A 22,489-nucleotide genomic window follows, 5' to 3' on the forward strand; every position below is an offset into this window, starting at 1 on the left:
ACAGTCATTATTACTAATTGAATATAGGATAGCTTCATCCAAACCCATTATTGGGACCTTGTATTCAAAATAAATATGCCAGCAATTTGACATTTTACTTGTACAATAGATGCTGTGAATAAAACAGAATATATCTGCAGATTTAGGTCTCTCTTCTTCCTCATAGTACTTTGTAATATATCCTACTTGGCTTAAGAGAGGTGTATTTATTATATTTCTTTTTAACATTTTTTTGGAGTAAGGTTCTAGATTGCATCTGTCATTCTGCTAGCAGGACTGAAAATTTAAATAAACACACAGAATCTTTTTTTTTTTTTCTTTTCCTTTTGTCTTCTTTCCATTTCTCAAGGTAGAAGAATATACTATGAGTACCATCACTGACAACAGTGGGACCATTCATAAATTAAAGCACCTACCCTCCTTAATACAAGTTTAATTTTGCTCTACTGTCATTCTTCTTTCACGTCTCTAATCTGACAGTGAAAGGACGAATCCTTTTTTAGTATCTGCACTGCCCCTGACATTAAGGGGAGATGTCTGTGCTTGGCAAGGATTTACCAGTTCTGGAGCCTGGGGACAAAGCCTGCATTTCCCTAACTCCCTGGCCATGGGATGGAAGCCAGGCCTGATGGCAGGAACTGCAGAGAAAATGCAAATTCCAAATGCAGTGAAGGCTGAATCAGAAGTGTAAAATGTCTCAGTAAGACAGCTGTTAGTAAACTGAACTAATATCTTCTCCAAACTGTGCTACAAGGCACTAGTTCAGGAATAATAGCGATGATTAATAGCTATGATTCCAGGTCTCTTTTTTTTTCCCTTTTTTGTCAGGTGTCTGAGAAAAAAAAAACCTCTTACTCGATTCACAACACGAATTGCAGACTAAATCATACTAGTGGCATTTTAAAGAGAATCTGAGGAAGACCCAGGTATACATTCACTCTTGGATGCTGTTTTCTGCATTTTAATTGCACCTCATCCCAAGTCTGCCTTATGTCAAGAGCAGTTCTGCATCTTACACAGCGTGCAATGTTGGTTCACTTGCACCGCAATGTGATCTTTTGTTTCAGCATAGCTTTATAAAATATATCCTTAGAATGATGTAGAATCTAGAGGAAATTGAAATAAAGGTTTGTATCATTCAAAGATAAACTTTCCCAAAAACCCCTCTGCTAAGCGATTTTATTTTCTTTTTCATAGGAGTCTCTTCTTCCGACTCTGAAGGCGAAATCATCAAAGGCGAAATGGATCGGTAAGTCTAAAATCAATTACATTTTACATATTTCTTACAGTTAAAAAAACCTCACAAGCATAAACATTTCAGTTTCCATCAATATTTTGCAACTTCCAACACATTAGGCTTTTGTTTGGGATGTTTGGATTGTTTGGGCTGGGTTATGTTTGTTTGTTTGTTTGCTTTACAAATAGTATGGAACAAATACACATTTGCTTGTGTGTCTTCAACTTTACCTTAAGAACTGAAACTTTAATGTCAAATATAAACATAAAAAGAAATCTCTTACCTTAAATATTATACTTATTTACTAAAAGAGATGCCATTTGACTAGACCCAACTTAAATGCCGATTTAAGCATCTGACTTGGAAAAACAGTGTAGTAAAATTTCTCACATAAAAATATGGTATGTCATTAAGTCTTTGGCAGAAGATGGCTATACATGGATTATTTAGATTAAAGATGAGGAAATTAATACATATGAACTAGAGAAAACTGAAATGATTGGTATAAAAGACTACTTAATTACAAAAAGAAAGAAAAGGTGTCAGATGTAATCTAAAACCTAGGAAGTAATTTTATTTTTCCTAAATGAAATCCATTCCCTGCACATTTAGAACCTGATACAATGCTTTTAAAATCTATAGTCTTTCAGAATCAAAGTCTTTCTAATAACTGGAAAGAGAGTCAGACTGGCTGAGAACTAAAATAATCAATCTTTTATTTTGGACTCCTTTGTACGCATAAATTCGACTCCAAAAGCAACCAGTGCTTTATAAAGAGGAAATTTTAATCAGATAGACTTATGCACCCTGTTTTTTTTAAGGAGGGTTATACTCATTTACTCATTACAAAAGTAATTTTCTTTTAAAATGCAGATACAAAACACAGATTGGATTAATTTGTGGACTTTGATAAATGTAAGGGTTTAATATAAAACTTAAGATCAAGAAGATCTCAAAGGTTTTGGGATGAATTGCTAAGTTTTTCTTAGCAATTTTTTCTAGCTCAGACTTTCCAAATGTCTCAGGCATAACATTTTTTCTTACTCATCTCATTAGGTGTTCATGTAGTGTTGACCATGATCCTGATCACTTGATGGCGTCTCTAAGTTGCTTACCTCTTTAAATTGTGAAGTAATGTATTGCATTCTGTATTTCTTAGAAAAAAAAAAGTGCTGCTCTGCATTGTAGTGGGATGTCCTCAAATGATGGAATTATGAAAGATCAGGTTTGGGTACAATCAGTGTCTTTATTTTTGCTTAGCTTCCAGCTGTTGTGACATGAATCTGAACACCTGTAATTAAAGGGAGTTAATATGAGAAAAGCTGCCAAAAAATACTTCACAATTTCAAAAGATAAATCAGTGATTACAGCAACTGTATGTTCATTTTGAGTAAGGCTTCCTGTGGTTTGAACGCTGGCTCTCCTTTGGGGACCTGTGGTACATCCCAGAGCAGCCAGTGCATACCTCAAACTATTGAATAAAGACTGTCTCTTCATTGTCTGCATTGTTTTACTTAGCAATAAAAACAAACAGGGTCGACTCTTTTACATCCATGTAGAAACAACCTAGAAGAGGTGCCAACCAGTACACTACCGAAATTGCATGATATGTTGGTCAGAAAGCACACTTCTTTTTTTATTTTTTTAGCAGTAAATTACTGAATGTATATCCAAGCAGACCATGGTATTTTCATTACCTTATAGGCCCAAATCTTTATACAAGTTCAGGGAGCACTGCAAGAGAAACTAGCACTGTCCTGTGTGAAACTAGCATCGCGCACTCATGTTGCTCAGAGCTGGTAGCAGCAGCTATGAAGCCACAATTGGGATAATCCAGGCCATTTATTACATTTGGTGTAACTGAACTAAGTATGAGAGATTAGAGTGGCAAGATACACAGCCTGATTCTTACAAAACGCAGCTTACCTAGGAGTACGTATCAGCTTAGATAAATTGGAATTCAATCCCTGAAGTGAGGCTGGGGTTGACATGTAACTGGGACAGACATAATTAAGGGACACACAATAGCTCTAGATTCCAATTAGAGAACTTGTTTTTCGTTAATATTTCACAGCAAACCAAAACCAGCTGACACCTCCTTGAATGCGGCATCTCCTGCTGTTCGAACTGCAACCAAGCATCAAGAAATCTCCAAGGCACCATCTGCCATGGTTCAGCCTGTGTCAACACCAGTTAATGAGGTAGGGGAGACAATACAGTGCATCTCAAGGACCAAAAGCAAGCTCTTAAAAAGATGTTTCTTCTACAGTTTGTGACTCAGAACCCCAAAATCTTCTAGTTGTTGCTTTGCTGTTGAATTTCAGCTTTGAGCCTTGGAGCCATCCAGTAGTTGCATATACAGAAGAGATGTCCTGCCTGCCAGCGAACCTTCAGCTCCTGGCAAAGAGGAGGGAATCTTCATACCCAGGTTAAGGCATCTCTGCAGCTGGGAGCAGAAGGAGCAGCTGCCATTGGCTTAGCCAGCAGCAGGAATCTGTGTGTGCTCAGCGGGTCAGACTGCGTGACATGCAGGGCACAGGACATCGACTCACTGCCATGCAGGGCATGGGGACAGGGACGTCGGCTCACTGCCGTGCAGGGCAGAGGGACAGGGGCATCAGCTCACTGCCGTGCAGGGCACAGGGACAGGGACATCAGCTCACTGCTGTGCAGGGCAGAGGGACAGGGACATCAGCTCACTGCCATGCAGGGCACAGGGACGGGGACATCGGCTCACTGGCCTCTGCACATTGCTGGCTGACTCATTCACTTTCAACAGTGGCAGCCTGTAACTTCTTCCTCTCTCTCTCTCCAGAACTCATTTCAAATCATTTCCTTTCAATGATCTTGTTCTAAGCTAAATAGTTTCACTATGATATTTATATGCTTATTTACCACATAAGATTTAAATATCCATATTGAAGAGTTTCTTATTAGTGTTAGCATGTTTTTCTAGTCCTCTTTTTTACAAACTATCAGACTACTCTTAACTGTGGATTCTTTACTAATAGGAAAGAATAGTCATATTCGCTTAAAAATAAAACTGAAAAGTTAATGAGAAATTTGCTTTACATTGCCTTTTCCATGTTTACAGCCTAGCATTAGGTGGTAACCAATAAACAGATAATGAAATGCACATTTACTTTTGAGTACGAAGAGAACAGAATTAAGCTTTTGTGACATTATGCCATTTTGACAGAGGTTGCCTAAGTCAAGGCTCATAGTTATCTCAAAAAATTACCACTTTTAATCTTGTTGGCTTATAAGACACCATCTATAAAATCTGGCTGAATCGCCCATTCTGCTGTTCTGGGGCAGCTTCTATTTCACTAAAATAAAAACTCTATTAATCAAGTTATATAAGGAAGTTTTCCATGAGGAGAATAATTTCATTCTAATTCACTGAGTAGCATCAATAGGGTGATCTTCCGCCTCTGTGAACTGTTCGGTTTTGGCAAAGGAGAAGAATTACAGCAGCAGTCACACACAACTTAACTTTTCCATATTAACATCCACGAATACTTTGTTAAGCAAGAATTTTTAAAAGGAGACTAGCACCAAGCAGCCTACATAGATTTGCTTTAGTGAGGCATTAATGACAGAAGTTATAATACACTGCAGTGAAGTTTTCCTTGCCATGATTAACTCTATAAGCCAACAAGGCAATAATAGCATTTTTGTTACTCAGGCAGTAACCTACCCAGGAAGATCACTAACAGTTGTCTGAAACAGAGCAATTTTTATTCATTGCATTAAATATTTTGCTTTGGACTTCATGCACCAAAATCTCTTTTGTCATTCTAAAAGTATGTTTCTCCTGTATGTGGAAAAATATCCTCTGTACACCTAGACATCATCATGTGATGTTTTGCAATCTACAGGCTCAAAGCCCTAATAACTATTTGCAAGGACTGGATGGAAGACCTATAATTGCTGCTCCTGTATTTACAAAGGTAATTTGTTCTATGAGATATTTGAAAACTAAAGAGTTCAATGAATTGTATGGGGAGATAATTCAAATTTTCTATCAAATATTAAAAAATAATTATGCATTTCCTAAGCCATTCAAGGTTTTAAGTGGCTTTAGGAAATCTTACTGAAATCAGTATTACTTCCAGAACAATAAGACATTTACTGACTGTCTATTCATTCTCTCTATTAGATGTTACAGGATATTTCAGCTTCTGAGGGGCAGCTTGTTGTCTTTGAATGTCGGGTGAAAGGAGCTCCTTCCCCAAAGGTTGAATGGTATAGAGAAGGAACACTGATAGAAGATTCTCCAGATTTTAGGATATTACAGAAAAGTATGTTTCTTGTGTGGAAATACTGTGTCGGATAAAATATAGCCAAGCAACAAAATTGCTAACATAGCCACACTTTGAATTTCTTATTACAATGGTAAGATCTATATAAGCCATATGTATGGCAATAAGTCTGGGGTCCAGAGCCAAAATTGTGGATGAACTGAACAGCATACTCACAGGTAGTATTTGTCTCAGATTTCTCAAACTGATTAATTGCCTTGCCTTCTGTTTTGATCCCTTTGCCACTTCAATGTCCTTTTCTAATTCAGCCTTCTGCTGTTTAATTTTGCTTTTGCACCATTTATGTGGAGTTCCCTTGCCTGCAAATCCCTCATCTTCTAGTTAAGTGCTATTTTAATAGTGCTTATGGGCAGTGGATTGCTTATTTCTCCAGAAAAGTAACCTGATGTACACATTAGCAGGCTGACACATACACATGTGTGTACATGACAGGTTGTAAACATATACTTCTACTTTAATTTTGAAATGCAGTTAAAACATCTGCAGTTTTCACCGAAGTCACCGTGATGCTAAAATTGCTCAAACTCAATAGAAATTCCTCAAATATCACACTAAATGAAACCTACATGAAATAGTGTTTTATCAGAACTTGATTTCATGCCTGTAATAGTTTCGGAAATCACCTTCAAGACACAGTAAATTAGTACTAAGATTGCAAAAAACCACTTTTTGCAGAATTTATTTCCTATTCATAAGTTCTCAGAAGTGTTCATAAGTGTGCATATGGGTCAGTGGATTTCATGTACCCTTGAATACAAGGCCTGGCTGTCTCCACCACCCCTTAAACAGAAAATTGGATCAAAATGAGTATTCCACCATATTGAAAAGACCAAGCTTCATATTTAGTGTTTACGAAAAATATATTATTGGTAAAAGTAAGTACATTCAATCTACTAATTCTGTTTTTCTTCCCTTTAGAACCACGATCTATGGCTGAACCAGGTGAGGATCATCAAAAGGCTCAGACTTTTTTGGTTATACAAATGTGGTGATTTAACCTCACAAAATATTAATTATTTAAACTCTATAATTTAATTAACATATTTTTTCTTTTCCCCGTGTTCTATAGCTAATAGTGAGATGCATTTCACTGTAGACTGTTCCATAAACATATAATTTGAATTAAGTCTATCACTTTTGAAGAAAATGTTTCCATTCTACTTGGACCCAGTTCTAACTTAGGACCTAAATGTTACCATCTTATGAGCTAAAGGTAATACAAACTAATGTGTGAGGGTCCCCTGTATAACTGACATTCAGAAGTACACCAGACGATGTAGGACTGAGCTATTTTTATCTAGTTTACCAGTTAGGGAACATTGCATCAGATGTTTAGCCATGTCAGCCATTCCTTTTGCTCCCTACCAGCGTAATATGAGAGTATCACATCAGGTGTTCCACCCCTGGTATCAGCAAATCCTATAAAAGTGGTTGGACTTGGTAATTTCAAGGGTCAGAGCAGAATGTAGGCTACTCTGCATGATTTGGGAAAAGGAGCCTTATAGATTTTGATTCCTTCTTCATGAGACAATCACTCCCCCATTATGCTTTTCACTGTTAAAAATATAAAGCTGCCCCTCTTAAGACAGAGAATTACCAGAAGAGTATTAATTCTTACGGAATATAAACTTCTGTAGCTTTTCTCCTTGCCCTACTGAAAGTTTTTCACCCCAAAAAGTGTCTTGAAAGACACACTCTCTCTCTGCAATGTCTCTCACTGAGACTTAGAAATGAGTAAGTGGAGCTTCTTCCAGAACCCACCGATGCTGTTCCTTTACTGGCCAGTGGCATCACTGCTGAGTAATGTGAAGCGGTTTTCAGAGGGTAATCACTTGAGTGCAGTTGTCGCTGTCTCATCACCTGCTGCTCATTCAGAAGGAATCTAGATTTCCATGCACGCAGTGGTTGGCAAATCCAAGTACTATAAACTAGATACTATAATGCCTTAAACTAGCTCTATAATCCTAGTATTATAATAATCTATTATTCTCCTATAGTTGTTAGGAAATAATCTCTTTGTTGCCACTAGATTTTCCTCAGTGATGACAAAAAATGTTTAAGTGCAGTATGATCTTGTACAGAAATACTCATAACATATTAACCCTGTAAGGTTTTAGGAAAGTTTCTTCCAAAGTTGTAGCAAAACAGTCACTGACTAGTTAAAAGAAATGCTATCAGCCTAAATTTCAACACACTTTAGATGTTACTCTCCTCCACCCATCCCATCTACTTGGCCAAAAGAAAGATTCAAAATCCCATTACCACAGGTATTTATTAGCTGGTACTGCTGCCCAGACATGTCAGATATTGGTCGGACAGGAATGTCAGAACCCCGGATTGACTTTTCAAGACAGAATTTAATTTTTGCTGGTATAATTTTGTTAGCACATGTTTGGTACCCATTAGTGTTCTTCACAAAGAACTGAAACGGCAACTTTCTATAAACATAATTGGCACAATCCCCTCTATCTGGAAATCTGTACTGGTACTTTCGGAAAATGCCAGCCTATATGTGTGTGTTTTGTATTTCTTTACAGAGTGACTCCACTTGAATAGTTCACAGTTAATTATAACTAATCTTTCAACATCCAAAGAGATAAAAATACATATATTTTAGTGAGTTGTGAGTATAGAATACACTATATTTCTCCAAATTAAATTTGAAATTCTTCAGAGAGAAAGTCTGTACTTCATTTGATTAGGAAAACATTTTCTTATGTTTTGCAAACACTGCCGACACCTGCTCTTCACTTTTGTTGGGCATGCTGGAGCACAGAGAGCACCAGTTGCTGCAGACAATGCCGATAACAGCTGCTGTACACAAAGGCTGCCAAAACTGATAACACTGATGAAACTAAAATCAAACTGAGCAAGGTGGAAAACCTTAAGGAAATGTCCCTGAGGGTAGTCAAGGCTTTGTGTATTTGTTCAATGTATGTTCACTTAAAGTAATAATACTGCTCTGATGCTTTGCAGAGGAAATTTGTACTCTTGTTATTGCTGAAGTTTTTTCAGAAGATTCTGGCAGTTTCACCTGTACTGCAAGCAATAAATATGGCACAGTCTCTAGTATCGCTCATCTAACTGTCAAAGGTAAGAATTTGTTTTAGTCCTTTGCTTGCCAGTAAATACAACCAGAGCAGGCTGTTGCACAGTACATTCCAAACTGCTTGTCAAACATACAGATTGCTCTGTCTTTTCAAAGTGTCCTGCCCCAATTAGAAATGTGAAGGAACGACCATTACGGAATGAACCCCACACAGCCCTTCCAAAAACGCAGCTCCTGCTGACCTCAAGATTTGGGCAACAGCCATTTTTGGAATCACTATGGACTATCTAGTTTGCTGTTTCAATAACCCTTGGGTGCAGAGCTCAAAGGAGGAAACCTTGAAACAGATTCTTTCATATTGCCTACATGATTGGGGTGGCCAAGGCACTAAGCTGTTAGGTGAGCAGAGTACAGAAAAGAACAATGCACTGTTGACTCCAATTCAGCTCAAGTTCTGGCAGTGTTCTTCAGAACTACAAAGTTAGAGAATTCTGTGGAAAGAAAGTTTGCATTTCAAAGATGCTGGTGGAATTCACAGAGCACATGGCTGAAGGCCACTGCTGGATCTTCCAAACTAGAACTGTGTCTCTTTCTCCCCCGCCTTTATAATATTGCTTTGTTAAGAGAATTTCTTGTTAAACAAATGAGGTCAAACAACTCAGTCCAACAGCTGGAAGGACATCAGAGTGACTTTTTCCAACTGTAACTTTTGTGATTTCATTTCACTATAGTTTATGGTATTTACATATCACCAAGTTTTATATTTGCTATTTCAGCATCTGAAGACAGTAGTAATGCTGCTACCCTTCACACAATGAGCTCAATCAACTCAATTGCTGCTGAAAATCAACCTCCTCCACATACTCCTTCCCATCGTGTAGTAAATCAAACCCCCAAACCTAAACTTGAAGGGGTTCTTGTGAACCACAATGAACCCAGATCGAGTTCTAAGATAGGTCTCCGTGTGCACTTCAAGCTGCCTGAAGATGACAAAGGATGTGAATCATCACCAGAGGATGGACCTGGTGCTGCAAACCAAACCAGACCCAACTATTTCCAAGAGAGGATAAATGGACAGCAAATGAAAATACCAGAGCCAACATCGCCATCCAAGGAACCCCCGCCAGTACTGGCTAAACCAAAGCTGTAAGTAAAAGAGATTCAAAGTCCCAGGAGCATCATTGATATTATTTAGTATTCATAGAGCAGGACTCTATTGCACTCAAACATAGAACAAAAAGACAGTATCACATGGTGCTGATCTAATTAACTATACTCTTAGAAGACAGGTCCTAGAGAGTTGGAGATTTTTTCTGTATATCCCTCTTGGGAAAAGGGTTTCCAAATTCAAAAGGAAAATGTTTTCCCTTTGAAATTTTATTTAATTCCACTATGTTTTCTGCTGAGAAAAACAAAAAAAAAGGAGTGAACAACACTGCTTTTATGCAGGCAAAATAAAAGCAGGTTCTTCAAATATATCTCATTCAATTATTCAATTCTGAGTATACAATTTTGCCAGAACTAGACATATTCAGTCTTATACATAGTTTGGGCTAGCAACTAGCTAGCAAGTGTAGCCCCAAAGGGCATGCCTCATGGCTTCTATGTCTCACAAATGAAATCTCCTCCTAAAACAGATAAAATACTTGGAAATGTTTGATAGTGTGAAACCACTTGAACTAAAAAGCACCTGCATGATGAGTGCACTGTGAGCTCAAGGGGAAATTTTAAGAAGTAGTGTAATTTTCTTAGAGGACAATTTATGGAATTCACACTGCAGTTTATTATGAAATCTCTTCAGCGTTTTTGAAACCTCCCAAACCTCCCATGGAATGCAAGGCCTCTCTGAATGATGCACTTTTGCCTGTCACTGAATTGATGTTGGTACTACCAGTTTTGGTGGACTGTTACAAGGCTTTATTAGCCAAAATGCTGGTTTCAGAACCTACTTTGATGGGGCTAAATAACTGCAGTCTGGCTTACGAATGCTCATTCAACATCCAATAAACCAAATCCCACTCCCGGTTACATAAGCAGAAAGGTACCAAGGTGGCATAGAGTAGAATTTGACAATGCTATCCCTTAAATATCTTCAAGTAAGATTTATATTTATATTTCATGTGTTAAAATGTAAGAATAATCTTCAGTCAAATAACTTTCAGACAAAAAGCTTTTGTGCCTCTGGCAAAGAAGGGGAAAGGAAGGAAATGTTTATTTTAGTAGCAAACTAATATTACGCCCCTCTTACAGAGAATATGTCATGTAGCAGTTTCCCCTACCTCTTACTGTATCACAGGACATAGAATTTTTCTCTCACACTTCTCATAAAGAAATGTAGTCAGCCAGCTCATGACCAATTTTGCTCCTCTTTGTTTTATATGCAGTGATCAGACCCAACTAAAACAGCTCCACAACCAGGTCTTGCTTGAACAACAGCAGGTGCATCAGACATCTACAAGAGAGCTGTGTTTCAGCACAGCTGTATTGAATTCTGCTACTTCACTCCATCAACAGTCCACCTCGACTGTGTACAAACAAAGCAAAGCCTCTGCTTCACAAGCATTCAGCTATTCCCGACCTAAGCAGTTCCTGCCATCACAAACCTCACCGCCTGCCAGCTCCTCTTCTAGCTCCTCGGTTGCAACATTCAGCAACGTCCCTCAAGGAACTCAAAGAACAAATAACAAGGAAAATGTCACAGGAAATCCTCCACCTGCCCAGTCAAGGTCTTCGGGAGGTTTTACAAGCAAAAGCGAACAGTCTCTACCAAGCCCTAAAGAATCCATGGTGCCTCCACTAACGCTTTCTACATCCAGTGTAAACCAGTTCCAGCCGCAGAGTGTGACTCCTGTTCCTATCTCCCCAACTGGCTGGATTCAGAATCCAGCGGCTTTCCTCAGTGCCGTTCTCCCTTCGCTTCCTACTGCACCAGCAACCAATGCCATGGGACTGCCCAAAAGTACACCAGCCACGTAAGTACCAGCAACCATGTGTGCAGAAGCAGGGGCAAGAAATACTCCTAAAGGAAACTAAAATGTATTTCTGTCCAAGAGTTCTGTGGGGAGTTTACTGAAATGCAAGTTCCTCATAAAATAGAAAAGCAAATTATTCATATATTCTGGTCATTTTATCTAACTTTTACATTCAGTTAAGAAAGGAAGGGATAGTAGCTTCTATAATAAGATACATAAAGGCTAAGAGAAATTCAAGAAATGGAAGTTTATAAGCAGATACATACAAGAATTGGAGGGCTCAGAGATTCATAACGCTGTACTAGCGGGAGAAAAGAGATTTCATGAGCTTGCAGAATAAGCCACTCTAAGACCATTTGCCTATATGAGCTATAAAAACATTCTTACCTCCTGTGAGCAACAAATCAAGTTTTAAAAGGTACCTCATAATGTCAATTATTTTTTGAGTCCAGGTAAATCTAAGAAATAACTTATGTAAATGTGTTTTTCTGGTTGCAATACTTCCTATATTTAAAGTCCCCCAGAAAATCTCAGGAGAATTAATGTTTTGCACATAAATACTGTAATTGACAGCCAGCATGATTTCTGTAACAAAATGCTGACCACCATATAAGCAAATAAGGATGATGATGTACCGGAAACGTTGCGATCTTAAGGGTTCCTTCTTTACTAGTAGACTTGAAATCAATATCCCTTTTCTGGACTCCATGAACCCTATGTTAGTATGGCTAGTACCAGTAGATTGATACAACTTTTTATCCATAGAACTCCAAATTCTGCACAAAATAAGGAATATTTCCCCGTTTTACCAATGGTACACTCCAAGGTAGTGATAGCTATCAGTAAGTCACAAACTCCTAACTATTTTGCTGATACTACATTAACCAATCTGTAATTATAACAAAAAAAAAAAAAAGTGTCATAACATTCACCAGTCTGTGTGCCAAGAAATCCTGCCTTCAAACCATTCTTGCACTCCTAGCTCCCCAGCCACATAATCACTGTCACCTGGAGGCCTTCTCAGCCCCGGCATCGTGGGCAGGCACACACCACACAGGTATAAGGTTTTAACTCTACCTACCTCAAGCCTCCAGCCTGCTTTCACAACATGGCAACAGCAAGCAAAAATCAACGGCAACTACCCAGCCACTGCCCTTCCTCCCCTCCGAGCTGGTGCACAAGTGCTCAAGCACTGTTCTCTTTGCATTAATGACACTTTACCCTTGCAAAGTGCTTTACTTTTTCTAACTGTTGTACAAATGAATCCTCACAATATGCCTACCAGGTAAAGTAGTTAAATACTCTTTTCCCGCTTTATCTTTCCTGGGTCCTAGCCTAGAGCTGAATTTCCACATAACTAGAACTCATTGTGCTGAGATTCAAATGTAGATCATTACATGGGAAAGAGTCAAAGTGAGGGCACAAAAGATCAGGAAGGAACCTGAGCAATATCTGTGCTAACCTGGGAATATCGAAGTTTCAGCTTCCTTTTTTGGCATTATCAGTTATAATAATTCTGGTTACAAACGCAGTGAGACATCACCATGTCTGCAGAACAAAAGGAAGGTATCGTGCACAGCAATCATTAGTTATGCCTTTTACCTAGAGCCTCTGTTATTAAGAAACCAACTCTTGGTAAATGACTAGAATGTTGCGCACTCTCTAGCGGTGTGCAGCTGCTGTGCTTCAGTACTGCACCCTCAGTACCCTGACAGACTTATTTAAGAATTTAACTATTTCCAAACCTTACTAAAATAAAACAGACTACATCTATAAAATAAAAATAAAAAGAACTGTTGATGTTCGGTGTCATAAAAGGGTGAGAGAAATAAAATAATTTAATGGAAAGAGTAAATGATCAATAAAGATGTGAGATAAAGATCAATGAGAAATTGTATTAACTTTTAAATTATTGCCTGATGCAGTAAAATGTAGAAATTGTATACCTATGGTAACACCTATACCCATTTCTTTAGCATTCATTGTGGCATCATTATTCCAGGATAAATATAAATGGAACTTAGATGCTTATCATAGTAGTATAATCCTTATTCTCTTTAAGATGTGTGTCCTTAATTCCTACTGGCATGGGAATGAGATGAACCACTGAAATAGTACCAAAAAAAGCAAATCCCATATTGAGCTTTGGCAGCTACAAAAATAAATAATAGGTTTCACCAGACAACTGAAGTGTAACATCATACCACACAGGTGACAAAAAAAAAACCTGTACTGGTTGCTGCATGTTAGTATCAGAATTTTCTTTTAATAGCCCAACACAGGGATTAACAAAGAAAAATCTGAAGCCTCTGCCATTAGTAACGGATGATGTTATTCGGGAAAATAAAGCTGCACTTGTAAAGGACCTGGAAAGAAGACTGCATTTCAGAGAGGATGTTAATCAACAAAATAGTCAGCAGGTAAGAAAATCAGGTGTTATTAAAATAAATGTCGCTCATTAACAAGGTATGTATTATGACTTGTGGAACAAAAGGTGTTTGTGTGGTTGAGCTGTTACACTACTTTGCAGAGTAAAGTTTTGTGGTAAGTACTGTCTTGGAATAGCAAACTGGAGCTTTAAATAGGAAGTATGAGGGGATGCAGTGGTAGGGGGTTTATTTTGTGACTGAGTAGCATTTTTAATTTCTGATCATCTACATTAGAGACCAGTCAGAATGTAAAACTTTTCTTTTCATGGAAGCTTCTCTACATTGGATTTCATTTTCTCATTTTATATGTCGCTCAACTTATTGTACACATACACGTTCATACACTGTATTTCTAACACAAATTAAGGAGTATAGTAATCAAACTGATTAAGAAATGGTTCTTGTTTTTACTTTGTTTGAACTAAAATGCGGCATTCCATTTTCAGCATTAAATCTATCTTTCCAAATCTCCAACTTTTATGAATTGGCAGGGACTTGTTAGGAATTTAACAGAGTTTTTGGTAGCTGTTACTGACACACACCAAACTTTAGGCCTAGCATTATTAGCGTTTAGCAAAATAACAAGCCTTTTACAAAGTTCAAGGAGCTACATTTCAGTTCATTCTTAACTGGAATCAATCAATTCACCAGATGTGGGCAGTGTCTACGAAATTAAAGAAGAACTAAAAAATTAAATACTATTTTGAGGTTGGAATAACTGTAAATGAGGTTCAAGCACCCTCAAGTACCAGCAGGACACACTAAGCACTGCTAGATGGCTTTCTGTCTGTAGGCAATTATGCTACTGTCACCTTGGCCACGGAGCCCTCCTTAGCTGTCCAGCCAGCTCAGGCTTAACGCAGCAAATACTGGTTTACCCTGATCTGTCATCAACAACAGAAATTTTCATAAGGTCTGTTAGCCCTTCTGACGGAGAACATGCAAAGATAAGCAAAAAGCCATGGAGACTCTGGAGTAAATTACCCTCTGTCGACAACTGCAGTGTAATCCCTGTTTTTTTAATTTTGCTGTTGACCTTCCTTTCTGACAGATCACGCTGCCAAAGCACTTGGAGTAAAACAACTGGCAAGCAGTATGTTTTGGAGATGAATCACAAGTGTCACAATTTGTACTCGCTATGGTAGTAAGACAAATTATTTAGAGAGCTACTGTGAAATACCAATCAGTCTTTTGAGTTAACTGCATGATAACCCCTTTAGAAACAATGATCACTACTAGTGTCAAAGTTATCTGCTGACTGCAGAAGCTATTTATACACTTATTTGCTGTTCTGTAAGAGACCAAACCACAACCTTGATTCCCAAATCCCTCAAACACTGAAAAAAATTCAAAGCTGGCATTTCTCTAATTTTTATGGTAATTAGAATACTAACAGTAATGAACTAGAAAACAATTTTAGGATTGCTCAGTAAAAGTTCCCTCCTCCTCCTCTCAGTTCCCACCTTTAATCACTTCTGATTTTACTCTTCCACATCCAGAAAAACCACTGCTCAGACTGACTTCAGCCAATTAAAGTCAGAGTTTTCTCCTCAATGAAAGCAGTGATTATTTCAAGAGTATGCATAGTATTTTCCAAAATTCCTATTGCTTTGCCGAGTGCTGGATTCACACCCCTAGATTTTGTCTTGTATTTCCCCTCTTGTAGTTAACACAGAATTAAAAAGAAGACATTTTCATCCTATATATAGGATGCATTAAATTGATTATTATAATGGCAGGGAAGGGCTTCTTATTCGTTTTCTTGTAAATACGAATGCAACTCTCCTCTGAATGAACCATCACTGTACAACATCCAATAAGAATCTGAGTATGGGCTTCCTTGTATTCTCCACATGCTAATTTAAAAAGTCCTTCTCATAAAATGTGTTCTGTTGCATATTTGTATTTATAGAATTGTATTGTAACCCCATATTTCAATAGCAGCATTTGGTCTCATTTACAGTATCTGCAGAGCATGTAGGGATCATACAGAATGAAAGCTGTAGATGACAAGTCTATGTCTTAAAGTACTGGTATTGTCTTTTATTACTATAGGAAGTGCAGTAAGGAACATGAGTGATTTAGATCCTGGTGTGCTATTTATTATCTATCATATGAAAAGTGTTTAGCTTACAAGTCAAGATTTTCCTAAGTGTCAGCATTATGCACTCAGTATGTCATCTAATAATCCAGATGTACTCCTTCTGTTTCATCTAGTACATCATTTATCACCAACAATAAAGAAATCCAGAATCAGAATGTAGTTGGTAATTTTGCTGATGTTGCATGAGGCAGAACAGATTAGTCTCTGGTCTCCTACAGCTGTGATAATCATGCAGTGTTGACAGAAATACAAACATGATTTTGCTAAGATTCTAGCTGCAACTTTGGTCAAGTATATGCACTAACAAGCTGTCATTTTTACCAGAAAAAACCCCACCATACCTGTCATTTATGCAGATGGCAGCATGCTGTATCGCCCAGTGAAATTTCAGTACAATTAGAAGTTCTTTCAAACAGAAGATACACTAAATGAGGATTAGCTTTAGGCAATTGCAGGAACAGGTTAGGACAAATCCCAGGATATGGGAAACTTAACTCAGTTAAGCCAGTTGAATTTGTAACTTTTCACTCCCATAAGGACAGCCTAACTCCTTGCCAGTGGGTACGTGTACTGTTGGTGCTGTCCCAGGTCGCACAAATAATTAAGCATTCTTTATCAGCAGGATGAAAATCTGGAAATTTCACCTTTCAGAACAGCTTCCTTAACTAGAGACCTGAGCCTTTCTCTTACCTTCTCCAGCTCAACAAATAAAACTTAAGACTTTCCATCAGCATGGAGCAGTACTTTAGCAGTACATTTCAGTACATTCAGCTTAATGGCTAGGGTTGTTTGAGGAAGCTGCTAGAATCCTTTTTTCCAGCTTGTGTTGGAGAAAAGGAAACTGAGACAGACTGAGAGAGACACACACAGAGAGAGAGAGAGAGAGAGAGAGAGAAAGATAATCACTTTCCTGCCTAGGAACTAGGATAGACATCTGGCTTCTTGTCCTTGCTGTAGTGGATTTTTCAGTATTTCTGCAAAGTGATGGAGGACACGGGCAAAGAACTTCCCTGTCCACTCATCTCTGCCCCCCTAGGGTTTCATTAGCATTTAGCAGAACTTTCTCTTTGGAGACTGAGGTTGAAGTCCTGTAAGAAAAAGCATCCAGGTCTCATAACCTCAGTGAACGTCCAGGCTACTGCTCCGTTTGGTGAAAGGAGAGTGCAGGTAGTGTTAACGCCACTTCCCAATATCTGTCAATCTAGTCCATTGGGCCTTTTATCTTGCTTTACAAGTAACATGTCTCAGTAATGTTCAGTCAGAATACACCATGTATAAACAAAAAGACATGTGGGAAGAAAAAGGCAGATGGAGAATTTGGGGGGATTTTGACAAATAGAAAAGATAAAAATGTGTAATGCAAACTGACTCTTTTACCCTGGTATTTGAAAACATTTACAGGCTTCACCAATGGAACTATAAATAGAGGAAATGCAGCTTTACACCAAACTTAGAAATTAATGGTATTATCTCCTCAAAACTTTGCTATACAAACAACATAAAATAGAAAAATCAGGTAATTAAACCTCAAAATCCTGTACAATCATAAAGGAATTAAATGTGCAATAAAAAAGGAAAGGAGAGCTAAGTACCTGGGCCTGGTTTATACTTGTTGGTTATAAGAACTACAAAAAGTGCCCACATACTTGTGTCATCTACTGTGAAGAATATCACGTGGCAATGCTGGTTGGTTGTGTCTTATGTAAGACCAAGACAGCAGTGTGGTCACTGCCTTATTCTTAGGACAAAGAGTAAAGCTATGGCTGTTTAGAAAATTACACACAGCCCTCACATTAATATTCTTTACTTTTACTAGGGAATGCTTTATAAGACATTTCAGAGCAGAAGAGATGCGAGGTTTGTCCAAAAGTTTTTAGATCATTAAAAAGCACAGCCTGTAAAGCCATGTGCAGGACCCAACTCATCACACAGGCCACATCACCACTAACACCTCAACACTGATCAAACAATCATCTCCTTGCAGTTCCCATTCTAAACAGTCAGCCTCAGAAAGGTCACAAGAGTCACCAAGAACTCTGCTCCGCAAAGCGTAAGAATTACACTAAATTCAATCACTCCAAGGCTTATCAAATGTACACAATTTTGGACTAAGGATGGGAATTAAACCCCAAGGAGCCCTCATGGAAGCTTCTTTGCTCTGTACTAGCAATTAGAAGAGATTTAAGAACCTGACCAAGACAAATTTTCAGATCTTAACATTAATAGGTATAAACTCACAATATTCATGGGAATGAATAGTTGAACAACCACTTGTAGCTGTCTTCTCAAGATCGAGATCTAACCAACAACAAAGTACAGACAGGTTTTCCTGGTAAGGATGCTGGCTTGCAGAACTCATCACCTAGGAAAGGGAACCTGAGCTCCTCATGCTTTCACACACACTCCTGAGCCGCTCACTGCAGCTGATAACTCTGTAGGAGTTGAAGATACAAATCTCATTTGATTTCTCTTCTGTTTTCCTCTTGCTCTATCACTTTGAGCTGAACTATATTTTGAATATTGTCTAGCTGTGTACCACAGATGACTTGCCAGACTCTTCAAGGGCTTATGTTTCCATTTGGATAGCATGATATTCATGCTTTGTGCCATGCAAGAGGGACCAACTGCAAGAAATAAGTCACTTCAGTGATACCTCTCCATAGGCCATGATAAGTGAAGAAAAGCGTGCACACTGGCTATTGTTTTTTGATTCCCACTGCTGAAAGAGAGAGTGCTGGGCAGAAAGAGAATCCAAACTAAACAGAAGATTTCAGTCGGAGTAACTGGGATTAGACCTTGAAGCCAAGGAGATTTACAGCTTGGGAACAGACACTGAGAAGCAATATATGCTGGTTTCTTAGATAAACTGTTAACTGCATTTAGAATATCTCTGCCAAAGAGCCAATCCAGTAAAAGTTACAAAACTGGGATTGAATTGGGAAATTTCTCTGGAGTTGGCAATGAGTGGCAAACAGAATTATGGTTTTACACAGTATGTGAGAATCAACATTCAAATAAAGTTCCTCTAGCCTTTCTCTTTATGGTAATTTCCATGCTAACATCACAATATTTTGATGCTGCAAGCCTCTACTAACTGTAAGCATGTATTTTCACTAAAATCTGGATCCTGCTAAAGTCTACAGCAAGATGGCTTTTAACTTCAACAGATCCAGGATTTTAGAACTCATATGCACATACAAAGGTGTTTAAAAACTTACAGGAATTACTGCAGTCACTGCAGTTCCCAGTTTTTGCCAAAAAGATTCACAGGTAGCAGAATGGCCCACGAGGTACATTACTTGACTCAACACGTAGGAGAACAAGATCCAACTACCTGCTCTGTCACACACTTTCTATGTTACCTCAACAGGCCACTTTGCTTCTTTAGGCCTCTTTATCCCTGCCCTGAAGGGCCCTCGCTGTCAGGTGCTGAAAAAATGATGGTGATGAGGCCAAACAGATCGATCACACAGGCAAAATGGTGTGAATCTGTACCTTCAACAGGACTTGCATTGAGAGAAGATTTTGTTTGCCATGCTGGACAAATGACAGCCATCCAGCAGCACCCTACACAATATTGCCAAGGCAGTGCAAAGGCTAGCAGCTTCCCAGAAGAGAAGTTGCATTTCACTTCTTCACCCACCCCAGATTCCCACTAGCACTTGTTTGACTTTATTTTTTTCCTTTTGAGGTACTTTTCCTCTCACTCACTCCTGCAGAACAGGTCACTGTGGGATCAGATGACCACCAGCAATGGCAGGAGGGACATGTGAGAGCGTGTGAATGTGAGCAAGAGGTAAGCAAGGGAATGCTGCTACAAGCTGGCAACTAAACCGGTTCAGCTACATTGTCAAATCATATCCTGAATACGCTATACCTCTCTGTGGCAATAATGCTGCACAGCTCACTTACAATGTGCTACTAGCGACTAGAGCAAAAATGGTACAGAACTGCTTAAGACACATATTCACCAGTGCATTTCCTGACTTGGCTCATGCCATTTTTACCAAGTTTTTACCCTTCTACTTATACTCTGCAAATATTAATGCAAGCACCACCACCTACTCCGCTTTTGCTAACACACGTGAGTGAAATATCCAGGTTTCAAGAGTTGCAGTATACTCCATACATAGATATAGATAATTATATACAATTATAATATATATGTATTATATATATTCTAATTTGTACACAACATTTACACCTCTAGACATGGACTTGAATTTTACACTTTTCTAGCTGGGAGAAAGCACAATTTTAAATATCTGGCTCCTATATTAAACAAGTATATGAATTCCTCTCTGTAAAAATTTTGTGTTCCAGGGAAGTTGCCTAAGAGCAGCTGGAGCCCTGTATTTCTGACCAAAACAGAGCTTGAACCTCTGTACTCTTTCCCTTGGTCTTCTCAGTATGCTGAACTGCAGCCTAGTTTTAACATTGTACCCAGTGATCACATCGGTTTGTTCCTTGCTTTACGAAACGCTTGCCTGAACCACAACCACAAAGACTTTGCCCTACTCCACTTAGGTAATCACATTCAGAAATAGCTTTATGGCTCATGTGATAAAAGCAGCTCTTCAGAAAGCCATATTAACAATTATTTTCTGTTCTTGCTAATTCGAGAAGAAAATCTGTGAAACAAGCCAAAACCTCCTAGATTGTATTCTCTACAGAACTGTGTATTTCCACTTATTTCAGAGATTCTTGTTTGGTATAACACCTTCAGTCTGTGTAGGCTGGTGTTAAAATTTTCACAGTCTCGTTGGTTTGTGTGTAAATTGGTGTAAATTTATATAAATTTATATATGTACACTAAACAATACATTTAGAAAGACAAAGCCTGAAGTGTGCGCACAACACACAGGCAATGCTTTAGATCTGTGGGAACTCTAACTTCAATATTTTCTAGTTTAAAATGTATTTTTGAATAAAACTCCTCAAAATGACAAGTCCAAACACACACAGTCAGCCTGCACAGCTCCTAGCCAGAGACTGTTGTGTTAGCATGGGAACGCAATGACTCTTGCGGCTTCCACAGGCAGCGAAGCAGCTGCCAGTAATAACAGCCCAGTGTTGATAGCACAGCAATATGCCTTTGTTCTGACAAACTGCTACTTTTATTTTATACCTTTTATACCTTTTTATATATACAGCCAGAATCACACGCACTCCAGAAATGTGAGAGAAAACCTCAACATGATTAACTTCACAGTGGCCCCATGAAATGCATTCCTTCCTTTATCATATTTTCTCCTGCAAGCAGATGTACAAAAAGGAAGAACTGCCCATATTTCTTTAGGAAGCAAAGTTTGTAAGAAGTTAGTATCTTCAGCACATCAGTCAGGAAAAAATGATACATTATGTTCACAGAAAACTTTTCTAGATGTAAAACATTAGGTTAACTACAGTTTGAAAATAATTGCTTTAAGTTTAATTTCTTAGTTGATTAGACAACTTAAGACAAACCTGTACATTTGGAGTAGGGGTAATAAAAGATGTTAACTGTCTCTATCAGCATTGTTTGGTTTCACCTGTAGACCATCATGGCTACAGCAACCCTACACTATTAACTTCTTATTATATAGCACGGTTTCTTTTGGACAGCAATGAATCTGAAAAAAAACAGTAGGAAAACCTGCTGACTAAACTCAGCTATCTATAAACAACACTGGACTTTTCCGTAGCTTGCACTATTTCATTGCCTTTTAACTTCACTTCGTAGTTCTGGAGTCAATGCCTTACTCATTAACATCATGCCTTGAAAGGGTAATGGTAATGCCTTCCTAGCCTCATTACTTTGCTCTGTTAGAGAACACAATGTGATGAAAAACTCACTTCAGGGACCAACCAATGATTCCCCCATCTTCAACGATACACCTGAAGATGTATTAAAAGTGTAAAAGTACAATACTGCCTTTTTAATCTGAAGCTTTATTCTTGTCATCAGCAATTTTCATTTCCAAAACCTGCTTTGGACACAGTCACCAGAAAATTGAACTAAAAAAAATTTGATCTAGAGATTAGTTACATCATTCTGAAAAAAGTAATCACATTCATGCTTTGTGGGTCTAATGAAACAGGCATATAGCTCAATAAAGTTGAAGACTGCATACAACTAAGGTAGTCCAGTGGCAGATTTATGTATTGCCATTAAAGCATGATGTTAACTGCTGGTAAGGTTCACAGGGCAGTAAATAACTGGGCTGCTGACTTCCAGATTATGCAGATTGAATGGTTTTGTATGCGAGAGCAGATGCAGACCTCCACTTCTTCTTCCTTTGTCCTTTATTATGTTGCACTGAAAAACTAAAAGGTGTTGGACCTTGCAAAAGCCCTCTTCCAATTTTTCGTCTTCTAGTCTACTGCTTTCAGA

General features: G+C 38.3%; 2 protein-coding genes across 6 annotated transcripts in view; one reads left to right on the top strand and one right to left on the bottom strand.

Moving 5' to 3' along the window:
- Window positions 1-22,489, top strand: part of MYPN (myopalladin) — a 76,263-nt gene that overhangs the window by 37,740 nt on the left and 16,034 nt on the right. For 3 of the 4 annotated variants that reach the window (XM_065639464.1, XM_065639465.1, XM_065639466.1), the window contains 10 exons: window positions 1,198-1,249; window positions 3,312-3,438; window positions 5,119-5,190; window positions 5,400-5,541; window positions 6,481-6,504; window positions 8,539-8,655; window positions 9,388-9,757; window positions 10,996-11,583; window positions 13,856-14,003; window positions 19,808-19,912. In XM_065639464.1, coding sequence (XP_065495536.1) covers window positions 1,198-1,249; window positions 3,312-3,438; window positions 5,119-5,190; window positions 5,400-5,541; window positions 6,481-6,504; window positions 8,539-8,655; window positions 9,388-9,757; window positions 10,996-11,583; window positions 13,856-14,003; window positions 19,808-19,912 — 1,745 coding nt within the window. The remainder of the gene's footprint in view (window positions 1-1,197; window positions 1,250-3,311; window positions 3,439-5,118; window positions 5,191-5,399; window positions 5,542-6,480; window positions 6,505-8,538; window positions 8,656-9,387; window positions 9,758-10,995; window positions 11,584-13,855; window positions 14,004-19,807; window positions 19,913-22,489) is intronic. The other variant, XM_065639467.1, reaches the window with a different exon arrangement.
- Window positions 2,380-22,489, bottom strand: part of PBLD (phenazine biosynthesis like protein domain containing) — a 76,037-nt gene continuing 55,927 nt past the window's right edge. For both annotated transcript variants that reach the window (XR_010606492.1, XR_010606493.1), the window contains exon 10: window positions 2,380-2,528. The gene's annotated coding sequence lies outside the window, so the exon portion shown is untranslated. The remainder of the gene's footprint in view (window positions 2,529-22,489) is intronic.

This window comes from Caloenas nicobarica, chromosome 7, assembly GCF_036013445.1.
Source record: "Caloenas nicobarica isolate bCalNic1 chromosome 7, bCalNic1.hap1, whole genome shotgun sequence".
NCBI classification, from domain to species: domain Eukaryota; kingdom Metazoa; phylum Chordata; class Aves; order Columbiformes; family Columbidae; genus Caloenas; species Caloenas nicobarica.